A 23,974-nucleotide genomic window follows, 5' to 3' on the forward strand; every position below is an offset into this window, starting at 1 on the left:
GGGGGGTGCAGGGCCCACCGGGGCTTCTGCCTCAGGGACCCCTGCACCCCCCAATGGCCCCCACCACCTTCACCCCCCCCCACAGAAGCCCCCCCCAACCCCCTCCCCCGAGCATTCATTAGCTGCGGCGCGTCAGAGGAGGGAGACTGCAGATCATGGGAGCACCCTGGGGGGGATCGGATCTGGGCCAGTCCGACACTGGATATTATAATGACCTCATATTTGAACCCATATTTAAGATGGGTTGAAAAAAGTCCATCAAGTTTAACCACTCCAAGCAAACCCCAGCTCACACAGATCCATACTGACCTATCATTACACTCACATCACATACATTAACTATATATACCAACATCAATACTAACTGTAGATTTCAGTATCACAATAGCCTTGGATACTATGCTTGTTCAAGAACTCATCCAGGCCCCTCTTAAAGGCATTAATAGAATCTGCCATCACAACATCACTAGTGAATTCCCCAACCTCACTGCCCTCACTGTGAAAACCCACCTACGCTGCTTCAAATGGAAGCTCCATTCCTCTAATCTAAAGGAGTGGCCTCTGGTGCGATGGTCCTTTTATGGGAAAAAGGAACATCCCCTATCTGTTTATAATCCCCTCTAATGTACTTGTAAAGAGTAATCCCCTTGCAAGCACATTTTTTCCAGAGAAAACCCTGCACTGCATACTCAAGGTGAGGCCTTACCAAAGACCTATAAAGAGGCAAAATTATGTTTTCATTCCTTAAAGGACATGTAAAGCCTACATTTGCCTACAATGGATATCGATTGGGCACATCTCCCCCACCCAAATGGCATCATTTGTACTGCATATATCCCCTCCGTTTGCCAGCACCATCACATTTTCCTAAAGCAAATAGCAGCTTTCACCCGGTGGCCATTTTTCCTCTGATACATAATTGGATACATTTAAATCTACAAACAGCATACACACACAGACCCTTATTCAGCATACATTTCATCCAGCAATGCCTGGCTCTTTACTGGCTGCTAGACTGGAGTGTTTAGTAATCTGAGCTTAGAACAACTGAGCATGCCCACAAGCCAACAGCCAAAGCAAATTCATGAGGGGGGGGGGGGCGAGTGGGTTACAGGAGGAGAAGCAAATCTAAGTGATTAAGGAGATGCTGCAGCCTTAAGGTGGCCATACACGAGCAGATCCGCTCGCTTGGCGATGTCGCCAAGCGAGCGGATCTTCCCCCGATATCCCCACCTACGGGTGGGCGATATCGGGGACCATTTAGGTAAAAAAAATAATAATCCGATCGTTTGGCCCTGGGGCCAGACGATCGGATTATGTGGGCGGCAATGGGGCAGTCGGATCGGGGACCGCATCAACGAGCCGATGCGGTCCCCGATCCGACCAGATTTTCTAACCTGGCCGATCGAGATCTGGCCAATTTCAGGCCAGATATTGGTCGGCCAGGCCGATCTGCTCTCCCCATACACGGGCCGATTAGCTGCCGAATCGGTCCAAGGGACCGATATCGGCAGCTATAGTCGGCCCGTGTATGGCCACCTTTACTATTAACCTCTGGACAACCAGTGTGGCAGGTATTGAAAGATTTCAAATAAGCTGTTCACTGATTAAATTTTTGTGTGTGTGGGGTTTACATGTCCTTTAAGTTAATGCCTTATTTTATACAAGACTGCACTTTATTTGCTTTAGTAACCACTGAATGACACTGCCCAACAGATCCTTCTCAATTAAGGATACCCCCAACACACTACAATTTAGTGTGTAACTCACATTTATAACTTTGCACTTCTCAACAGTGAACCTCATTATTTTTCCTCAGCAAAAACAGAAACAATGCCCACCTCCAGGTCATTAATAAACAAGTTAAAAACCAAAGGACCAAGGACTGACCCCTGCGGTACTCCACTAACCACAATGGTCCAATTAGAAAATGTTCCATTTACCACCACTCTTTGTAATCTATCCTTCAGCCAGTTCTCTATCAAACTACAAATATTGGTTTCCAGGTCAATATTGCTCAGTTTTATTATTTTGTGTGGTACTGTATCAAATGTTTTAGCCAAGTCCAAGTAGGTGAGGCCCCTGCTCACCTCCTCAAGGCAATTAATTAGACTGGCAAGATCTGTTACGTATAAAACCATGCTTGCACAAACTCACAGTATTGTGATTTGCAATGTACTCAAGTACCCTATCCCTTATTATATCTTCCAAAAGCTTTTCTACCACTGGTTTCAGACTAACAGGCCTATAGTTTCCAGGCTGAGAACCGGATCCCTTTTTGAATAACAGCACCACATTAGCAATTTGCCAGTCTCTCTGCACCATGCCAGACCTCAATGAATCCTAAAAAAATGAATGAAGAGCGGACCTTTGTTTACCTTTACATGTTTAAGTCTCTTTTGAATTTACTCCTGAATGACCAATGCTACAGTAGTTATATTACTAGAACTGGGTCATTCATTAGCTGACTCCTCAGTTGTGTAGACAGATGAAGAGATCAGAATTTCTGCTTTTTCCCTGTTCTCATCAACCACCTGACCCCCTGTGATAAGGTTCCCACCCCTTCTTGGTTTATTTTTTTACTATTTACATATTTAAAAAAATAATTTTGGATTCCTTTTACTCCTAGCTGCAATACCCCTTTCCATCTCTATTTTAGCTTGCCTGATAGCATTTTTGCATGCTTTATTTGCTGCCTTGTACCTGATGAAAGTTTCTGCTGTCCCAGCTAACTTGAATGCTTTAATGAGTGTTTTAGTTACTCCCTTATAGAGCTGTCTCTGCAGCATTATCTCAAAGGAGACCATGTTGTGATCACTGTTCCCCAAATGCTTACACATTGTTAGAGATGAGTTCAGTATTATAAGATATCACCAGGTCCAAAAGAGAATCATTCCTAGTAGGTTCTTGAACTTTTTGCCTATTGTTCTAATCACAAATATCAGTTTTATTGTTATTACTTGAGCTAAACAGGACACACATGGAAATTTAAGTTACTCCATGTTTAGTTTATACAAGGTAAAGAATTATATTACCATTGTATAATGGACTTCTATGTATATAGGTATTATTATTATTATTAACATTTATTTATAAAGTGCCAACATATTCCGGCGCATTGTATACACTGTCTCTTTAAGTGTCATGCATTAATCATAGCAATGTGTCACCTTCTTAATATTTTCCCATGGTAATTAGGATGCATCCAATGTTAACTTTGGAGAAAAGTTGAAAGAATTTATGCAGAAATATGACAAGAATGCAGATGGCCGTATTGAAATGGCTGAGGTGAGTCCTGTACTTCATTATGTGTGTGGGTGTGTTTGGGGGGTTACTTTTTGTTACAATTATTCTAATCTGAATATGTGTTTTATCTTACCAGCTGGCCCAGATTCTCCCCACCGAAGAGAACTTCCTGCTGTGTTTTAGACAACACGCTGGATCCAGCATTGAATTCATGGAGGTCAGATCTTAAAGAATCAGTACTGCACAATAGTGCAGTTAACTCATTTGAACTTAATGCACACCCATACTTGGCCTCCCTGGATATATACCGTATATACTCGAGTATAAGCCGAGTTTTTCAGCACCAAAAATGTGGTGCTTATACTCGAGTCGGATTAAATAAAAGCAGATTTTCACTTGCCAGCAATCGCGATTGAGCTGGAGGACGCTGAGGGGGGGGAGCTGGAGGATGTTGGGGAGGACACTGAGGGGAGCTGGAGGATGTTGGGGAGGACGCTGGGTGGGGGGAGCTGGAGGACGCTGAGGGCGGGAGCTGGAGGATGTTTGGGAGAATGCTGGGGGACACTGAGGGGAGCTGGAGGATGTTGGGGAGGACGCTGGGTGGGGGGGAGCTGGAGGACACTGAGGAGGGGAGCTGGAGAATGTTGGGGAGAACGCTGGGGGATGTTGGGGGAGCTGGATGATGTTGAGGAGGATGCTGGGGGGAGCAGGATGATGTTGTGGAGGATGCTGGGGGGAGCTGGAGTATGTTGGGGAGGACGCTGAGGGGAGCTGGAGGATGTTGGGGAGGACGCTGAGTGGAGTTGTCATTTTATTGGTATTTATTTTGTTTATTGAAACTAAGCAGTTGCTGCTGCATTTCCCACCCTAGGCTTACACTCGAGTCAATAAGTTTTTCCAGTTTTCTTAGGTAAAATTAGGTACCTCTGTTTATATTCAGATCTGCTTATACTCGAGTATATACGGTAATTCATTTGAGCCCTGGCAATAAAGTAGACATTTGGCTTACATACTAAGGCCCATGGGGTGTAACCTTTGCTGGCATTTGTCAGCTGGTGAAAAAGTGTCTGAACTTGGCTGTGTAGCCTATAATTTCTTTGAAGGGAATCTGCCTGACAGTAAGGGTGACAGGCAAATTACATTTACGTAAATGACAGGATGCCCCATGTGCCTAAGGTAATGTGCTAAAATTTGTAGCATGACCAAGAGGATTCAGCAGTAAAAATCTGGCCAGGTGTTTTGGGGGATGGGCAAAAACCCAAATATCTTTTATCATAAGCTCCAGCCATGGTTGAGGGACTTATCACAGTAAATCCCCAAACAGCTAGCCAAATAAATTTATTTTTTAATTCACCAAGTCACAATTTCTCTACAGTGCAAATATTTGTGCTGCTAATTGACAACCCCTTCCCCCGAATTGCATGTCTAAACCACAGCTCTGGCAGATTTCTTTGTTTTTGAGGCCACAGCACAGTAGCTCAGTGCCCCATAAAAAATAAAGACCTTACCTACAGCGAGTTTCAAGCCAAACGTTGCACTTCACCACTTGCTTTTACATTTAGGCTGTTAAAAAGTGCACTGCAAGTTTAGCCACACAGTGCCCCTTGCAGACATCCGAATAATGCAATTTTTGTGTTTCAGGCCTGGAGAAAGTATGATACTGACAGAAGTGGTTATATCGAAGCCAACGAGTTGAAGGTATGATGTTAATATTATTTTTACTACTAATTAAGATGATCTGAAATAAAAATAAAACTAACCTGTAAAATCTGGCAGAGTTGATGAGAGCTGCCATCTTGATTTTGACTGCTGTCATTGCTATAGTTAGCATTTGTCCAGAATTTAGTTAATTTTCATTCTTAGTGGCATAGTTATGACTATTCCTATTGAACCCTTTCATAATGTTGCTGGTTGTCCTTGTCTTCCTTTCCATTCAGCTTTTCCAAGCACAAGTGTTTTTTTTTTTTACATTGAATATGGTATTCCTATATATGCAGAATAAGAGACATTCCACTTGATCATTTGTACCACAAGTGGATCAGATCAGGTTTGATTTTTGTCAAGGATCTTTCTGTCTTCCTTATAATTCACAATTAGATGTCTCCACTGACAGCAAATTCCAGAGACTTTAGTACTTATACTGTCCTGCTTGTTTGTCCCTTTAAGAATCATAGAAAATGTTTGTTTTTAATAGCTACATCAGCACATTTAAATATCTTTTATCCTGGTTTTACCAAGTGTCAGTCTGCATTTTTATTTACTGCTAGATTCTTTGTTGTTAACCATTGCTCCAAGGGGGCTAACCCGTCTACCTCTTGTATGTGTTCACCATCAACTCTTGGGACAATGGCAGGTTATTTTCTCTGCTGCCATATACAGTAAACACAAGCAGAGAAAAGCCAATCTGCTGCCTTGTTGTTCCTAGATGTGTGAGAGCTGACAGGCATTGGATGTGCCCATCAGCACACACAGTGGATTTTGGAGCAAAAATGCATGCTTTAGTATATGCTGCATGGTTGATACAATAAAAGGCTTTGCTGCAGTTAAGAACTTTAACTTCCTTCTTCCTATACCATGGCCTTTTCCATTATCTGGCATGCATTAGAAATAATGTATCTTGTTATTTTCCATCTTGTACATCTGGCAATTCTCTTTCAATGTTGAGCTCCAGTCTGGTTTGAATTATTATTAGCATAATCTTTCTAGCATGTTATATAAATGGAATTTTATGGCAGTTAGCACATTCTGTCACATCTCCTTTTTATGGTTTATGAATATAAACTGACCTATTACAATATGTCACTAGCTGTGCATGTTTCTTAGGTTTGTTGGCATTATTTGGTCTTCTTCAGTTTTCAATGTCAACAATTCCTGTAACCTTCCTGTTTGAAAATTTTTTTTTGTTCCTTAAGAACATAAGATATAATAATCAGCTCTGTGTCTCCATAACACCATTGGAACTCATGAGCTAATTTTAACATTGTAATATTCTTTACTAACACTAATACCTTTAACAAGCTACAAACAAGTTTTCAGTAACAGATTGATTGAAAAACTGCCAGTAACTAATCTGAAGAGTTCTCAGTGAAAACTCTTAGGGGCTGTGACAGATGGCGACTAATCTCCCCGATATGCCATCCCACCGGCTAGAATGTAAATCGGCGGTGGGATTTGCCGAAATCGGCGAAGTTGCCTTGAGAGGAAACTTTGGCAATTTCAGCGCTGTGTATGCCATCCCACCGGCAATTTACATTCTAGTCGGTGGGATGGCATTTCGGGGAGAATTGTTGCACGGCGACTAATCTCCCTATCTGTCATGGCCCTTATACATGATCAGATTTCCTTGTGCTCTGTTTGGTCTTGTAGCAAATAGAATACAATTTGGCTTACAGATGCAGAGCCAAACTGCACAAATCACTAAAAGATCCATTTGTTTAGCCTTTGAAAGTAAGTTGTAAATATCTAGTGATGCAGACAAAAATAAGAGCCAGGTAGCCTGAGGTCCACTCCCACTTGCCAATTGAGGTCCTCAAAGAACCATATTAGTTACGGATCAACTTGTCTCTCAGAACAAAAGCTTTGAATCCCATACATGGAGTAACTGACTCATTTAAATAGCTCTCCTATAGATTTACAGTATATCAGGTTTCCAGTATGGTCTATCGCTGTTGGTTGACCAGCACTAGCTACAGAGACCTAAGTTTTCCCTTCAGCAGCTACTAGCTGCACTTCTGACCACACTGGCAACTTTAGGCCCTGACATTTCAAGTTCTTTAAAACCCAATCAGCACCCTACATGTTGAACAAATAGTGCAGATCTATAGCATCTAACAATAACCCCTCTGGTATCTGTCAGAATATACAGATTACCAGTCTGGGCCTGGCTGACATTCATTAATTGGACTGTGTCTATAGTGTCCTTGTAGGGCACTTTAGGAGACTTTCTTATGGTCATGGACATGGACAGATATTGGCTGTCAGTGACTGAGCTAGAAGCCCGGTGCCCTATGTATAGACCTTAAACAATGTCTTTCCTGAGTGCTCTGTGATGGAGTCTCATTCTGATGTTTATCAGGCCATACAGAAAATCCCATTGCTATATTGTGCTTCATATGCAGCCTTTTGGTGAAGTCTCCATGCTGCAGTTAAATCCAATTGTTTTACAAATGAATGCATTGTTCTTAGTCTCAGGTATCAGCATTCATTCAGACATTTCCAGAGCTCTGTACTGCAGATTCGTAGATAACCACTGGGAACAGATTTGCAACGCTCACATTTATATTTTTGTTTGTCTTTATTTTCAGGGCTTTCTGTCCGATCTTCTAAAAAAAGCTAACCGTCCTTTTGATGAGAAAAAACTTCACGAATACACACAAACTATTGTAAGTGTGCAGCAGTGATTCAGTGAATCTGCAGCCTACAGAAATTCTTTATTGTTGTAAACTGCAACTTCAACTGCAAGCTTAGAGCAAAGGCACACACAGAATTTAGCCTTTTTATCTGCTGGCAGTCACTGCCCACTCTGCTACATGGGAAACATGCTGTCCTAAAGCATCTTTTGGCTAATAAGTATCACTTAAAAATTCTGTGCCTTAAATGAGCACTGTGTCTTTAATGGTACCATGTAGCACAGTAGCATATTTTTCCTTCAGCAGAACTGGTAGTGGCTGTCAGCAGGAAAATGCATTTAGATCAAAAACCCATATGCTGTATCCTTTGGGATGTTGGCATGTCACACATTTGATAGCCTTCATTTTAGAATTACTAAAAAAGATAAAATTTCTTGGGAGATAACTTGCAAATTTTCTGTAAAAAGATTAAGAAAATACCATAAAGCATAAAGCTCTTATTTTTGCTTACAGTCTTTAAATCTTATAGCATTTAACTATAAATTCCCTTGTTATCTGTCTGTACTATATACAGTATACAGACATTAATTTTTTACTTGTGAGCCACACTCAGATGTAAAAAGAATTTGTGAGCCACACAAGCATGAAAAAAGTTCCTTGAGGATGATAATAAGGACTGTAATTGGCTATTTAGTAGCCCCATGTGGGCTGCGAGCCTGCAGGAAGCTCTGCTTGGAGTAACTGTCTCTATGCTTCTAAAACTTGTCTCCAAGCCAGAGATTTAAAAATGGCCACCTACTTTGAGGCCCCTTTGAGCAACATTAAATGGGGGTGGTGAGCAACATGTTGCTCATGAGCCCCCAGTTAGGGATCACTGATCTAGGTATATAACACTGCCATACTGCATCCCACAACAAAAAGTTATTGTGCTGAATGCTTTGAGTTCCTCGTGGCTCACAATCTCACACTGTTTATTCTCTAACCTCCAGCTGCGCATGTTTGACTTAAATGGTGATGGAAAACTCTGCCTGTCGGAGATGTCTAGGTAAGAGACACATCCAGGAATTTCTATTTAGCACCTACACAAATTAGATGATTCCCTAGCTATTTGATTGCTGTTTGTTAAACAAAAGGGATTTCTTCTGAATATTCCCCAAAGCCGACTAATAACCAATTTTGAGTAGCATTATTTATGGTTGTTAATGTGAAATGTTAACTGCTAGTTGATCCAGAGAAGAGTGAAGAAAACCTTTGAAACCATTCCAGTTTACTTTAGAGGAGAGAAAATTCCTTCCTGACCCCAAGATGGCAGTCAGACCAGTTCCTGGATCAAATCTGTTCCAAGAGCTAATTTTAGTCACTTTTCTCATTTTGTAAAAAGGCCTTCTCTTGAAACAGCCACTTTAGAGACAGAGTTCTACAACTTTATAGCTCTTACTGTAAAAAATCCTATTTGCATTTTAAGATCCATTCTTGACCACAGGGGTGCAAGTTCAATAGCAGAACATGGCACAAGAGCACGCCCCATAGTTCTCACTGTAGGAGCATTTGCCCCCTACACTTAGGGAAGGTGGTACAAACAGCACCCCGATGCAGGTTGCACCTCCTGCCCCTCTGTACCTCGAGCATCTGAACAATGCCTACGTGCCTCCCTCACCTGCCTTTCACTAATAGAGCACTGAATAATGCAGTCAGTACTGTATTAGTGGAGAAAGCCACAGGAAATCCGAAATGATCTTTTATAATTATGAAGATAGCTAGAATCTTATTATTTTATAATTATTTATATATTTTTACAGTTTTTCACATTACCTATGTAAATATAGGTAATGTGAAATTTAGCTGTGTTTCCTGCACTTATGTCGTTATATGATATACCTATACAGGTATGGGATCCCTTATCTAAAAACCTATTATCCAGAAAGCTCCGAATTACGGAAAGCCTGTCTCCTATAGACTCCATTTTAATCAAATAATTCAGATTTTTAAGATTGATTTCCTTTTTCTCTATAATAATAAAACAGTACCTTGTACTTGATCCCAACTAAGATATAATTAATCCTTATTGAAGGCAAAACAGTCCTATTTGATTTGATTAATGGCTTATTGATTTTTTTAGTAGACTTAAGGTATGGATATCCAAATTACGGAAAGATCCCTTATCCGGAATACTCTTGGTCCCAAGCATTCTGAATAATGGGTCCTATACCTGCACTATCATCTTATAGCACAATATTAATCTCTGAATTCTATTTCAGACTGTTACCAGTGCAGGAGAACTTCCTACTGAAATTTCAGGTGTGTGAAATCTATGTTTTTGTGCATATATATTTGTATATCTTTGTGTATGGACTTTTTTTTAATATATTTATCTTTATTTTGATCTGCAGGGGATGAAGCTGAGCAGTGATGAATTCAACTCAATATTCAGTTTTTATGATAAGGTAAAGTTGCTAATAGCAGTGCCTATGCCAGAATTTGTATTTCTGGTGCCCCTATTCCAGACTGTGTTTGCCTGCTTCTCTGAGCCACCGCTTCCTCTTGTGGGCACTTTCTTTATCTCCAAAGAAGCATGGTTGATTTAAACCACTGCAAAATCTTGTTGTGTCCTCAGTGGGTAGCAGGCCTGGACTGTCAAACTTGGATTCTGGCAAATGCCAGAGGGGCTGCTGTAAGGTCCCATAGACAGTCACTATTTAGTGGGCTGGTAAGGGCTGTTGGGGGCCTCAGTGTAGTTGAAATGCCAGGGCCTATTTTGAATCCTAGTCCAGACCTGGTTTGTAGCAATTAGGTAGTAGATGTGGCTGGGCACATGCCCAGCCACTTTAAAACTGTGCCACCTTAGGCCTGGGCCTAGCAGATCTGGGCCTAGCAGTGCCCATGCATACATACTTTTTCACACAACTGCTTAATGGAGGAAAATATTAAAAATCTATTTATTTATATTTTGCCTTTCTCCTCAAGCTTTGTGAAAAAATCTTTCTTCATTAGGATTTTGTTAAAAGAATAAATATAAAGCAATAACTTAACTGAAAAAAAATGGGAGCTGGCAAGTCGGTCCAACGATGCGATTGCATCGCAGCACGGACCTACAAGCAGCAGACGCGATCGCATTGCGTCTGCTGCTTGTCCTGTGTCTTCCCCTGCTCCTTGCCCCAGCGCGGCACTTCCTGTGCTGAAAGGACCACAGAGAGGACCCCTGCCTGCGATCCCTGAGACCTTCTAATGGTAAGTGCTCTTTATTTTTCTAATACACACACTTACACACATTTACACACACATTTACACACAATTTAGCACAGGTTTTTTTTCCCATTTTGCACACTCTAGCACTCTTTAGCACACTTTAGCATACTTATATACACACTTACACACGGTCACACAAATTTTAAATGTGTACACACATGTATACACAGTTTTTTTTAATGTTTTTTTTTACCCCTTTGTCTTTAGTTTTTTTCCCTAAAAATTTTATTTTGGCAGCGTGACTATTGGATCAGCAATTGTAACCACTAATTACGCTGTTGTGTGACTTATTTTGTTGTTTCATCAATTTACACAATTGTGGTTTTATTGCATTTTTATCCCTGTAACTTCACCTATTTTGAATTTATCAGAATGTGTACTTTCCAAAAATATATGGTTTTCTGGGGGTCTCTGTATAGTTAGGGGGTGTTACGGCACATAATATGCTGTCAGGCGGCTCTGTATGCAAAAGCTGAGTTGGCAGGCGAGAAATGCATACGGTATGTGCTATTTTCATTTTGGGTTCAGTACATACCACAGACTTTGTTATATATATGCATATGGGCATCAAACTGTTCAGTAGACCTTAGGTGTTCCTATTTGGGGTGATTTGCCTTTGTATTCAAGAAATTGTGTGAGATAAATGCGGCAAATTGCAACATTTTTATGCGATTTTCTGAAATGTCATAAAAACCACTAACTTTAGGAAAGCTTTGCAGATTGGTACTTTGATGTAGAAAGGACTCTTTACTCATGTTGGATTTGTCAGAATGTGTACTTTCCAAAAATATATGGTTTTCTTGGTTTTTCTGTACAGTTAGGGGGTCTTACGGCACATAATACACGGTCATTGGGCTTTTTTTCCAGAAATTGAGTTGGCAGCTGAGAAAATTCCTATGCACTATTTTCATTTGTGTGCCTCTGTACACCACATACTTTGGTAAATCTTTGCATATTGGGCATCAAACTTTTCAGTAGACTGCTGGCATTCATATTTAGGGTGATGCGTCATTATATGTAAGAAATGTTGTAAGATAAATGTGGCAAATTGCAACAATTTTAGGCCTTTTTCAGAGAAGTCATAAAAACCATTAACTTTAGGAAAGCTTTCCAGATTGGTACTTTGCTGTAGAAAGTCTTCTTTCCCCATGTTGGATTTGTCAGAATGTGTACTTTCCAAAAATATATGGTTTTTAGGGGTTACCCTACATTTCTGCAGCTTCTACCCCTCATAAAACTGCCATTTGTTTATGAATTAGGTAAACGTAAGCCATGAAATTAGTGTGCACAAGGTATATTTTGGGGTCTCTAAGTGCCATGTGCTTTGATAAACCTATGTACAGTGGGCATTAAACTGTTCAGTAGACCTCTGGGGTTCATATTTAGGGTGTTTTATCTTGGTACCTAATGACCTGTAGAAAATAAGATGCTGCATATTGGAAGTTTTGAGGTGATTTTTCATAAAAATCATCAAACTTAGGAAAGCTTTGTGGCTTGGTACTTTGGAGTAAAAAGAAATGGGTACCCATTTTAGATTCAGGGTAATGTGTACCTTCCAAAAATATATAGCTTCCTGCTATTTTGTAGCATTATCCCACATAAAGCATGTAAATGTGTTGAATTTGCAGGAGCTGAAATGACAGAAATGACAGTACATATGGGGGTATGTTCACATTGGGGCCCCTACATGCCACATACTTAGGTAAACCTATACATATTGGGCATCAAAATGTTCAGTGGACCCCTGGCGTTCAAATTCAGGGTGTTTTATCCTGTTACCTAATGATACGTGGGAGATAAGATGCTGCAAAGTGGAAGCTTTGAGAGGATTTTTGGAAATGTTATGAAAATTGCCAAACTTAGGAAAGCTTTGCGGCTTGTTACTTTGGAGTAGAAAGACATGGGTACCCATTTTAGATTCGGGGGAATGTGTACTTTCCAAAAATATATGATTTTCTGGGGTGAGGGTACTTTTTACTAGCTTTATCTCACACAAAATTATGTAAATGTGTTGATTTTGCAGAAGCTGAAATAACAGAAATGATTGATCATATTGGGGTATGTTCACATTGGGGCCCCTACATGCCACATACTTAGGTAAACCTATACATATTGGGCATCAAGCTGTTCAGTGGACCCCTGGCGTTTAAATTTAGGGTGTTTTATCTTGGTAACTAATGATATGTGGGAGATAAGATTCTGCAAACTGGAAGCTTTGAGAGGATTTTTGGAAATGTTTTCAAAATTGCCAACTTAAGGAAAGCTTTGCAGATTGGTACTTTGGAGTAGAAAGACATGGGTACCCATTTTGAATTCAGGGGATGTGTACTTTCCACAAATATATGGCTTTCTGGGGTGAACATATTTTTGTAGCTTTATTCTACATAAAATGATGTAAATGTGTTGATTTTGCAGAAGCTAAAATGACAGAAATGACAGATCATATGGGGGTATGTTCACATTGGGGCCCCTACATGCCACATACTTAGGTAAACCTATTCATATTGGGCATCAAACTGTTCAGTGGACCCCTGGCGTTCATATTTAGGCTGTTTTATCTGGTTACTTTATGACCTGTAGGAGATAAAATACTATAGTCTGTAAGCTTTGAAGCAATTTTAAAAAAATTTCACAAATTTTGATAAAAAACTATAATTTTAGGAAAGCATTGCAACTAGGTAGTTTGGAGTAGACAGACAGTTCTACCTATTATCGATTCCCCAGAATCTGTTCTTTCTAAAAATGTATAATTTTCTGGGATAAACCTTCTGTTAGTTTAATTTTTGGCCTTGAAATCTAAAGTATGCAGCTTTCTGGAGCAGTGCTTTGGAAATATGGTAGTGTACTGCTGGGAGTTTTTGACCTATACAAGTGATAAATCTCCATAAAACTATAAATATTTGGTATTGGCACATTCAGGGGACATGGGACCTTCCAAGTCAGTTTTTTTTATATTATGGAAAATATTTTTGTTTTCATTTTTTTAGACATTTAGAAGCCTATATCTTGTTAAAAAATTGGAATTACACAAAAATTCTACCATATTTTAAAAGCTTAGGTTCTCCTGGAAAAAACAATATATTGTATTCCTGGGTAAACTAAAAGTCCCCCCGAGGAAAGGCCCCTAAATTGATACAGTGCAAAATGTTCAAAAACTGTCTGGCAGTAGAAGTTCCGCTTTGTCCAAAATGTCTGGCAGTGAAAGGGTTAAAGACAAAAGCCACTTTGCAGCAGACAAGACAGCGGTGAATTCTGCATAAAATGTGCAAAGTACATATCTATAAATATATTATAAGATAGTGAGCTAAAATAGAAGCCGCTCTTCAACTTAAGTCGAAACTGAAAAAGTTTATTCAACAATAATATATTTATATGTTCCATATAAATATATTGTGGTATTCGGCGAACTCCAGAATCCCTGACACAGAAACCAGGCAAAATGTAGGTAAAATGCAAGTGCTATTCCACCGAACCCCAAATCCTTAATGAAAAATTTTGCTGAATGCTGAACTGAATCCAGGCATATGCAAATTAAATTAGGCTAATGGTGGGCTTAAAGAAAATCGCTGTGCAGTGAAACATTTCTTCTGTAAAAAACATTTCTGTGTTTATATGACGAAAAGTCACGTGATTTTAAGGATCCAGTTCGGCACAGCACATGAAACCCTATCCTGGATTCAGTGCATGCCTACATTTTTTTAATACGTAGGGTTCAAATTCAGTTCATCCAGGCTCTTGGATTTGGCCGAATACGAATACTGCTAAAAATCCAAAATCCCAAACCTAATCCAGGAGTCATAAATATCTATATAGCATTTTGTTTGCTATCTGTGTATTTATTATGGAAACTATCTTAACTCAGCCATCATCTTCTGACTACCCTTGTTTTGTTCTTCTCTTCCATTTTCTTTGTTCTCTTTTTATTTAAATAATGTAAGTTTTCTTCCTTGTCCTTTTATTATACTTCCCACCATTGTCCCATTATAAAAATGAATTGCATGAAAAGATAATGTCAGATATGTACTTTGCACATCTACTGTATCTTTGGATACAGTGGATGATTATGGGTTGATCACTCTATCGCTGTATTTTCCCAAGAGCATTTTATTATGACCTCATCAGAGAACTCCTGGCTCTTGGATTAAAAAACTGAAATAGACTCTTTATGGGATAAAAATGTGACATGTTGGAAAATGTACTGCAAGACTCAATATGGAGTTGTCCTATTTTCCTTAGGATGGGAGTGGCTATATAGATGAAAATGAGCTGGATGCTTTGCTGAAAGATTTCTTTGAAAAAAACAAAAAGGTAAGTTCTTATTAATATACTTTATATATTCCTTGGAACTTTACAGAGAATATATATATATATATATATATATTTTTTTTTTTTTTTTTAATATATATATATTTTTTTTTAAATAAGCCCCTGTCGCATTGAAACTTAGGCTAATGCCAGACGAGGTGTAGAGCGCTTTTTTTGGCAAGTGGAAAAGCGCTTGCTGAAAATTCCGCCCTACTCCTCCTACATGCATGTGTGTGTTTGCCTGTGAAAGGGAAATCAGAGCATAAGACTAATGCCAGACGAGGCGTAGGGCGCTTTTTTTGGCAAGTGGAAAAGCGCTTGCTAAAAATTCCGCCCTACGCCTCCTACATGTGCCTGCACCCCAAATGAATGAGATACGCTCGGGTGCAGGCACATGTAGCCGTTATACGCATGAAAACGTGAGACTTTTTATTACTGCATTATCCCGCGTTTTCATGCGTATATCAGCTACATGTGCCTGCACCCGAGCATATCTCATTCATTCGGGTGCAGGCACATGTAGGAGGTGTAGGGCAGAATTTTCAGCAAGCACTTTTCCGCTTGCCGAAAATATCCGCCCTACGCCTCGTCTGGCATTAGTCTTATGCTCTGATTTCCCTTTCACAGGCAAACACACACATGCATATGATTAATCTCAGAAGGACGATAACCAGTAGCATAACTTAACAAAGCTGCCACCCCCAGAAATATCTTTGAAGTGGCCTGGCTTGCAGACATCACCAATAGCCCACGCCCCTTCTTTATTGACTTGCAGCAGATGAGCAAGCAAAGTTGGTTTGCAGAAATGGCTGGGGAGGGGTAACCAGCAGACCCGTGACCACACGTTTTCAGGATCTTCTGTATGATAGTTATAACACTGTAGTTAATTTAACTGCAGAACCTAAAAGAAAACCATGGACAGTGTCCTGACCCTCCATTGCTTTGCCTTTGCTCCACCCCCAAGCCAAACTCAGGTCGCTAGTCAACATGGAAACCAAGGGTTGCCCTTATGGTAAAATGCCACTGATTTTACCAATAAATGATTATGTTCAAATCACCAGTAACTCAAAAGATTATGTACGCTAATATACCAGTGATTCTTGTTCAACATTTAAGAATATTATTTTGTAACCTGAGCCCTAATTTTATTATGGGGAGCTCCACCCAAATAATAAAAAAGATGAAATATATAAGTACAGGTGTGGGATCCCTTATCCGAAAACCCATTATCCAGGAAGCTCCGAATTACGGAAAGCCTCTCTCCCATAGACTCCATTTTAATCAAATAATTCAGAATTTTTAAACTGATTTCCTTTTTCTCTGTAGTAATAAAACAGTACCATGTAATTGATCCCAACTAAGATATAAATAATCCTTATTGGATGCAAAACAATCCTACTGGGTTTAATTAATGGTTTATTGATTTTTTAGTAGACTTAAGGTATGGAGATTCAAATTACGGAAAGACCCCTTATGCAGAATACCCTTGGTCCCGAGCATTCTGGATAAAGGGTCCTATACCTGTACAATACATTTTTAGGCAACGTTTCCAATTTATACTATAGATGTGAAGTTATTTATAAATGTAAAATGCTGTTGGCAGAATCTATTTCATTCTATTGTCTGCCTTCCTTTCCTGACTCTCAAAACAAGGTAGCAAAATCCATCTCTACTCCAGCCAAGACCCCAATGCCTATAATTCCTTGCTTATTCTGTGATTCACAGACCTGTGCAGAAGCATGACAGGTAGTTCCCACTAAAAACAACACAGGTGGTGACAAACGTGTCTTGAGTGTCTCTCAAATATGACAGAGGAGAGAAAAACAATATATTCCAGACTGCAGTTAATGTACTGATGTTCTCATTTCAGGATGTGGATATCCAGAGTCTAACTGGTTACCGCCAAAGCATCATGTCTCTGTGTGATGGGGGGCGTCTGTATCGCAAAGAGCTGGAGATTGTACTCTGCAATGACTCTCCCTCCCTTAAGTAGTGTGGGACCATTCTTCCTTACACAAGCAGCACTGCACTGAGCTCCTGTATCTTGCCCCACCCTACCCTTGAGAAGCGAGAGGAGAGAGTACTGTGCATGAAAGAGAAGTGAAGAGATGGTAGATAAGAGTACTGATTGTGAAAGGGTGACAATAGTAATGACAATGTCTATTAACAAGGGGAATACTGTGTAGGATACAAATTCTTGTGTGTCAGTAAGAGACCTCAGGAAAGGGTATAGTGATTGGCAAATGTCAGTTTAAGTTCCATATGAAAACAACTTGTGTGTTTGGATAAGCAGAAAACTGAGATCTACTAGAGTGTCTGTGTTTGAGAGAAAAGTGAGACTGAGAAAAGTGTTTGGTTTAGATGTACAGGTGCTAGAAGTCCACAAGCTGACATCCCTGTACATGTTAAAGGTACCCCAGTATGTAGGATATGGAATCCATATTCTAGGCACTATCTCTTATGGCAAAGATGGATAACTAACTAAAGCAACTGTACTGCTAGCATGCTGATTGGCAGAAGCCAAGTAGTGAGAAAGTAAGCAACCATGCACGTCCTTCAGCCTCACAAACCAACACTTTATTTTACTCACATCTCCATATTCTTAGTTCTCTCTGGTACCTCTCACTGTGGGCAATTCACTTGTCTATGTTCCAATATTACTGCACTCTCTCTTTCCTCTCTCACTCTCTCCTTCTGCTTCTCTAAACTAGATACCTGCTCTCCTGGGTTTAAGATGGGGGGGTTTGCCTCCTTTCTAATCAGCTTGTGGTTACCACAGAGTGCATCCTTTTATTTTTGGGTTTTGCTTGTTTAACCTGTTTACCAAAGAATGAATAAATCTGACAGATCCAGTGCATTGCCTGTGGCTCTTTTTTTATCATTTCTTTTCTCAGAGTTTGAAATGCTACCCAGGGCACCAGGGTTGGACTGGGATTCAAAATACATCCTGCCACTTTAAGTACACAGTACACAATCAAATCAATACCCAAGGATTCTGGGGTTTGCCGAATACCATAATATAGGGTTCAGTGCACCCTTACTTACCTTAAACCCCAGGTCGGTGCTTCTGTTAGAGGAAACCCGCACCAGCTCAGAGTAGCTGCGAACAAGTGATCCTTTTCCTCCTGTCTTCTTTATGTGGGAACACAGGGCCAAAGTACAGTGAACAAGACGTCTTTTTTGTTAAAGTTTGGCTTTTCACTCTTTGGGGGGGGGGTGTGCCTAAAATTTTGGCACCCCCAGTAAATGCCATTGGAAATGTGGAATAATAGTATTGCTGTGATGATTTCTACTAACTTCGTGTGTGCTTAGCATCTGTATTTCTTAAACAAGAGATGGGTTGCCATGCTGTTTAGTGAAGGTCTCCATATTAGATACCGATTCTGTTCAACTGTTTCCATATAGTGGGCAAGTTATTCAAGATGTTCAGGGCCAAATTATAATGAAATGATGATGTAATTCTAACTAAAGTGAAACATAAAAGAAAACTGAATCTGTATCCTATTTAAAGAATAGTGCAACAGAAATCAGTCTTATTAATGTTCTCAGCCTTTTTAGCTTGTTTCTACAAGGGATACAATAGCAATTTTTTTTTAACTGTATCTCTGTGCACAATTATTAGAGCACAGAACAACTGGGGAAACATACTTTCAGTAAAGACAAAGAATATACCAAGTACAGAAATCACTTTGGCAAGATCCCAGTTGCAAGATTAGGCATGTCTGATAAGTCAAGTAAGTGGTTGCCAAACATAGAGGCAAAGTCACCTTTATTCCTACAAAGTAATACTACTTCAACAAGTGCTGTGGGAGGTTCAGCCATTAATTAAAAACTACTCAAAAACTTGTCAAAACAATAATTTTAGTAGGAGGGCCCATAAAAATCTAAATATGCACAGAGATACGCTTACTTTTCTGGATAATAAAAATTAAATTCTTATATAGAACCTCCCTAATTAATCAGGAAGAACGGCTGTTGCACTGGTAGTATTTTATTGTTAGGGAGACTTGTCCATCACAAGTACTGAAACTGCAGCATAGTAAGCGGTTGATAGTTGTCCATTGGGGACAACCTTTTTTGTCTAAATGAAACTTGCCTACCTCCTAGCTCAGGTGTCCCCAACCACCGGGCTGCGGGCTATGCTGAACTGGGCCACCTCTGGTCCTGGCTGCAATCTATAATAGCTTCAAAGACAATAAAAAAGGTCCCAATTACCTGTGATCCCAGGCTCCCTGATGTCTTACACAGTCATGACAACAGCCCAGGAAGCTTTCTTCACTTTGACCCCCCCCCCCAGCGGTCCTTGAAAAAATTGTCTTGCTAAAATGGGTCCGTGGTGCAGAAAAGGTGGGGGGCGCTGTCCTAGCTGATCCAGAGGCAAAATCCTTTCTTTTAAGGGTGGAAAAAATTCTTCCTGACCCTAATATAACAAATGGCAGTAATCTATATTGAAATCCTTGTCTAGAGTGGGAGCTTTAGGAGACAGCCTCGGGTGCCTATAGGGAAATAAAAATGCTTTAAATAAAAAAATCCCCCAGTCCACCAAAAGACACTTGCAGCTAAACTATTCTGTGTTTTGGGCCCTGCTTCTGTGGGCAGAACCTATGTTTATGTACCTTGTTTTTTTTAAACTATGCCTGATGACAAAGCTGGAAACCAGTGATGTGGGCTGACACTTGCACAACATATTTGGGTTTCCTTTGGTTTTGGGCTGAGCCCTCCTGCTGCCCTCCCTGTCCACAGCCTAACAGTGCCCCACTTCCACCTCTGGCAGCTTATATTTATAGGTGCCCACCAGCCCCACCCACTCAGTGATGTCAGAGATTGTGCAGGTATGGGTATATAAACAGATGCATATCGGGCAGGGCCAGGGCAGGCAGGCTATGGCCAGATGACTATTTATCACCCCGCGCATTACTTCTGGGAATGACTTTGCAGTCATCTGCCTTATTCCTTTCCCTTTTGTTGTTTTGCTGAGTAAAGAGTGCTTTGTAAACAGTGCATTGTTAGGCACATATTGTATTGATGACAGTAACACGTATGTTGTTGGAAGACAAAGGGTTAATAACACACATGTAACATTTTTTTGCACAAAGATTCCTTCCCAATAATCTTATCTAGCTAGGAACAGCATCCATATTAGGCTTATTCATTTTTACATAAAAGCACCTAAGTTAACATGACACTTTAGAGATGCCAACCCACAGCCAAAGTGATCCTGGACATATATATTCAACCACTGGTCCCACCCCATTTTGCCCCGTCTGCCCCTGCCCTGCTCCCCTGCTTTAGACAATATCAGGTGATGATTCTGTTCATTTGGGATGGACCTGTTACTGAAGGAGACAAAGGAAGAAAAGCTTAAATTTGTCTCCAGACAAATATGGGGGAGTTGACATGTCTGACACTTATTAAAGTGGAACTTTACCTTTAAATGTGAAAGTTTGTAATAGATTCACATACTATTAGCAAATGTTTAACTGGTCTTTAGTATGTATTTTGAAGTTTTATTTTGTAGGTTTTAATTACTATCCTTCTTCTGCATATTTCCAGCCTGCATATGGTAATACTTTCTAGCAATCCCCAGAAACTAAAGCAGAGCTACTCTAAGGGGCAGATTTACTAAGACTCGAATGCTCCGAAATTTTTCGACGCTTGCGCAACTTTTTCAACGCCCATGCAACTTTTTCCTACGCTTGCACGACTTTTCCTTACGCTTGCGCGCAAAAAATTGGAAAGGTTTTCCCACTGTTTACAATTGTTCCGTACAAAAATTTTGTGACTTTCGGATTGCCAATGTGATATTATCGTGACTAATACGATTTTTCATAAGCATTTTCGTGATATTTGCGATCCTAAGAAATTATCGTATCCAAACCGAATTTATTTAGATTTATTTTTAGGCCCCAATATTCACTTTCCCTTCTAATTTCCTTACTGATGCTTGTTTGCTAGGGTATTTAAAGGAACAGTAACATCAAAAAATTAAGGTGTTTTAAAGTATTTAAAATATAATGTGCTGTTGCTCTGCAAAAAACTGGTGTATTTGCTACAGAAAAGCTACTATATAAATAAGCTGCTGTGTAGCCATGGGGGCAGCCATTCAAGCTGGAAAAAAGGAGAAAAGGCACAGGTTACATAGCAGATAACTAGTAGATAAGCCCCATATCTGTTATCTGCTACGTAATCTGTGCCTTTTCTCCTTTGAATGGCTGCCCCCATGGCTACACAGCAGCTAACATATAAACTATAGTAGTCTTTCTGAGGCAAACACACCAGTTGTAGCAATGCAGGGCAACAGTACATTATATTGTTATTACTTTTATACACTTTCATTTTTTGGTGTTACTGTTCCTTTAAGCCCCGATTCTACCTGAAAACACCGAGGGGCAAATTTATCAAAGTACCAATTAAAAGCGCGAAAATTTTTTGTATCCGAACAATCATAAACGGAGCGAGAACCTTTCTGACTTTCTGAACCTTCAATGCTTGATTTTGGAAGCCTCCCATAGGACTCAATGGCACTCTGCAGCTCCAACCTGGCCAAAGGAAAGTCACGATACTGAAGCTTTAGTGAATAACAAAACTTTTATACTTGTTGCAACAAATACAATTTTGTTGCGCAAACTGATGCAAAGCACGAAAAATTAAACTTAAAAAATCGAAATTAACAAAAAAATCATAGAAAATACGCACAGTTCTATAAATTAGAAAAAATAAAATTTTTTTGTAATTGTACTAATTGGTACATTGATAAATGTGCCCCTAAGAGTTATTAGTATTTTAATTGCTTAGATTTATTTTTAGGCCCCAATATTCACTTTCCCTTCTAATTCCCTTACTGATGCTTGTTTGCTAGGGTATTTAAAGCCCGATTCTGCCTGAAAACACTGAGGGGCTGATTTACTAATCCACGAATTCGAATCCGAATGGGAAAAATTCGGATTGGAAACGAACATTTTGCAACTTTTTCGTATTTTTTGCTATTTTTCGTCGCCGTTACGACTTTATCGTAAACTATCGCGACTTTTTCGTAGCTGTTACGATTTGCTCGTACAATGTCGCGACTTTTTCGTATTGAGCGCTTGTAACCGGCGGGCAAAACTTTCAGACTTTGCATGATTTTGGAAGCCTCCCATAGGACCGATCATTACGAAAAAAACGCATTCGGACGCCTTCGGACCGTTCGTGGATTAGTAAATCAGCCCGAGTGTCATGAAAACAGCACTCTCAGCTGCAACTGACTCTGGGACGTGGCTTTAAAGGAGAAGTAAAGGCTAAGTCACTTGGGGCTGCTAAAATGTTAAGCACCCCCAAGTGACTTTAATCGCTTACCTTGTACCCTGGGCTGGTGCCCCTGTTAGGAGAAAACAGCACGGAGTACCTGGAGCGATGCGCTTCCTCCTTCCGGCTTCATTTCGCTAAGACTAACACAATAGGCGCATGCGCAGTAGAGTGAAAGGGCGACTTCTCTGTTAAAGTTTGGCTTTTCACTCCACTGCGCATGCGCGCGAGCGATACAGGAAGGAGAAAGCACTGCTGCTACCCCGGGCTGGTGCTGTTCTCTCCGTACAGGGGCACCAGCCCGGGGTAAAAGGTAGGCGATTCAAGTCACTTGGGGGTACCTAATATTTTGGCACCCCCAAGTGACTTTGCCTTTGCTTCTCCTTTAAGGCGTTACTCTCAGTTACCTTAAACACAGGTCAGACTAACATTAGACACCCCAAACATACCATCACCCATAAAACCTACTCACTGCAACCATTTATCATTAACAGGTGATAGAAACCTAAAGGTCCCCATACATGCTGAGATCTGCTCACTTGGCGAGATCGCCAAGCGAGCAGATCTGCACCCGATATCCCCACCTACGGGTGGGCAATATCGGGAAGTGTGTAGTTAAAAAAAATAATAATTTGATCGAATTATATTGGCCGCAATGGGGCAGTCGATCCGACTGAATTTTCTAACCTGGCAGATCGATATCTGGCCAATTTCAGGCCAGACATCGGTTGGCCAGGCCCCTCGTTTCTGCCCCTACACAGGCAGATAAGCTGCCGAATCGGTCCAAGGGACCGATATCGCCAGCTACAATGTATGGGGACCCTAACATGATTATCCCCCTGCTCTCTATATCAGGTAATACCTCACCTCACACAAATGTATCAAGCACTTTCTCTCACTGTGGTCAAGGTTAGTTTCTAGTAATTTAACAATTTAACATTCAAACATTCTCTCTAGCAGTACTAGTTATTTAGCATATCAATTACTAACTTTCTCTTTCCACACACACATAGTTAGACATGTAGGCACAAGCTTTATTACAGGCTATGGATTCCCTAAAGCAAAACGGCAAAGCTTATTCAATTTTATATTCAATATTTCAAAATAAACAGTGCATTTACAGACACAAAAAAAATGATCAGTTGCAATCAGTAAATACAATAAAAATGGAATACAACACAGAGAAACACCCTAGGTCAGGGGTCTCAAACTCGCGGCCCGCGGGCCATTTGCGGCCCTCGGTACAATATTTTGTGGCCCGCACCAACGCCGAATGAATGAATCGCAATTTTTATTGCGATTCAAGGGATAATGCAAGGCGTGGCGGGCGGGAGCTGCTGATTGCGGAAATGACGTTATGCCATCATAACAGTTATTATGGGAAGACGTAAGGAGCTAATTGTGCACACAGAACGTCTTCCCATAATAACTGTTATGATGGCATAACGTCATTTACGCAATCAGCAGCTCCCGACTTTTTTTTGTGAAATCCCTTATGCGGCCCAGCCTCATCCTGACTTTGCCTCCTGCGGCCCCCAGGTAAA

General features: G+C 40.3%; 1 protein-coding gene across 1 annotated transcript in view; it reads left to right on the forward strand.

The window, feature by feature from the left end:
- The window catches only part of calb2 (calbindin 2), a 36,466-nt gene extending 18,465 nt beyond the window's left edge, over window positions 1-18,001 (forward strand). Inside the window, exons 5-13 of the mRNA XM_031900836.1 lie at window positions 3,199-3,288; window positions 3,383-3,463; window positions 4,888-4,944; window positions 7,551-7,628; window positions 8,585-8,640; window positions 9,854-9,893; window positions 9,986-10,039; window positions 15,078-15,149; window positions 17,017-18,001. Of these exons, the coding sequence (XP_031756696.1) occupies window positions 3,199-3,288; window positions 3,383-3,463; window positions 4,888-4,944; window positions 7,551-7,628; window positions 8,585-8,640; window positions 9,854-9,893; window positions 9,986-10,039; window positions 15,078-15,149; window positions 17,017-17,139 (651 nt within the window). The 3' untranslated portion in view covers window positions 17,140-18,001. The remainder of the gene's footprint in view (window positions 1-3,198; window positions 3,289-3,382; window positions 3,464-4,887; window positions 4,945-7,550; window positions 7,629-8,584; window positions 8,641-9,853; window positions 9,894-9,985; window positions 10,040-15,077; window positions 15,150-17,016) is intronic.
- Window positions 18,002-23,974: the final 5,973 nt, after the last annotated feature.

Source organism: Xenopus tropicalis, chromosome 4 (genome assembly GCF_000004195.4).
Source record: "Xenopus tropicalis strain Nigerian chromosome 4, UCB_Xtro_10.0, whole genome shotgun sequence".
Classification (NCBI taxonomy): domain Eukaryota; kingdom Metazoa; phylum Chordata; class Amphibia; order Anura; family Pipidae; genus Xenopus; species Xenopus tropicalis.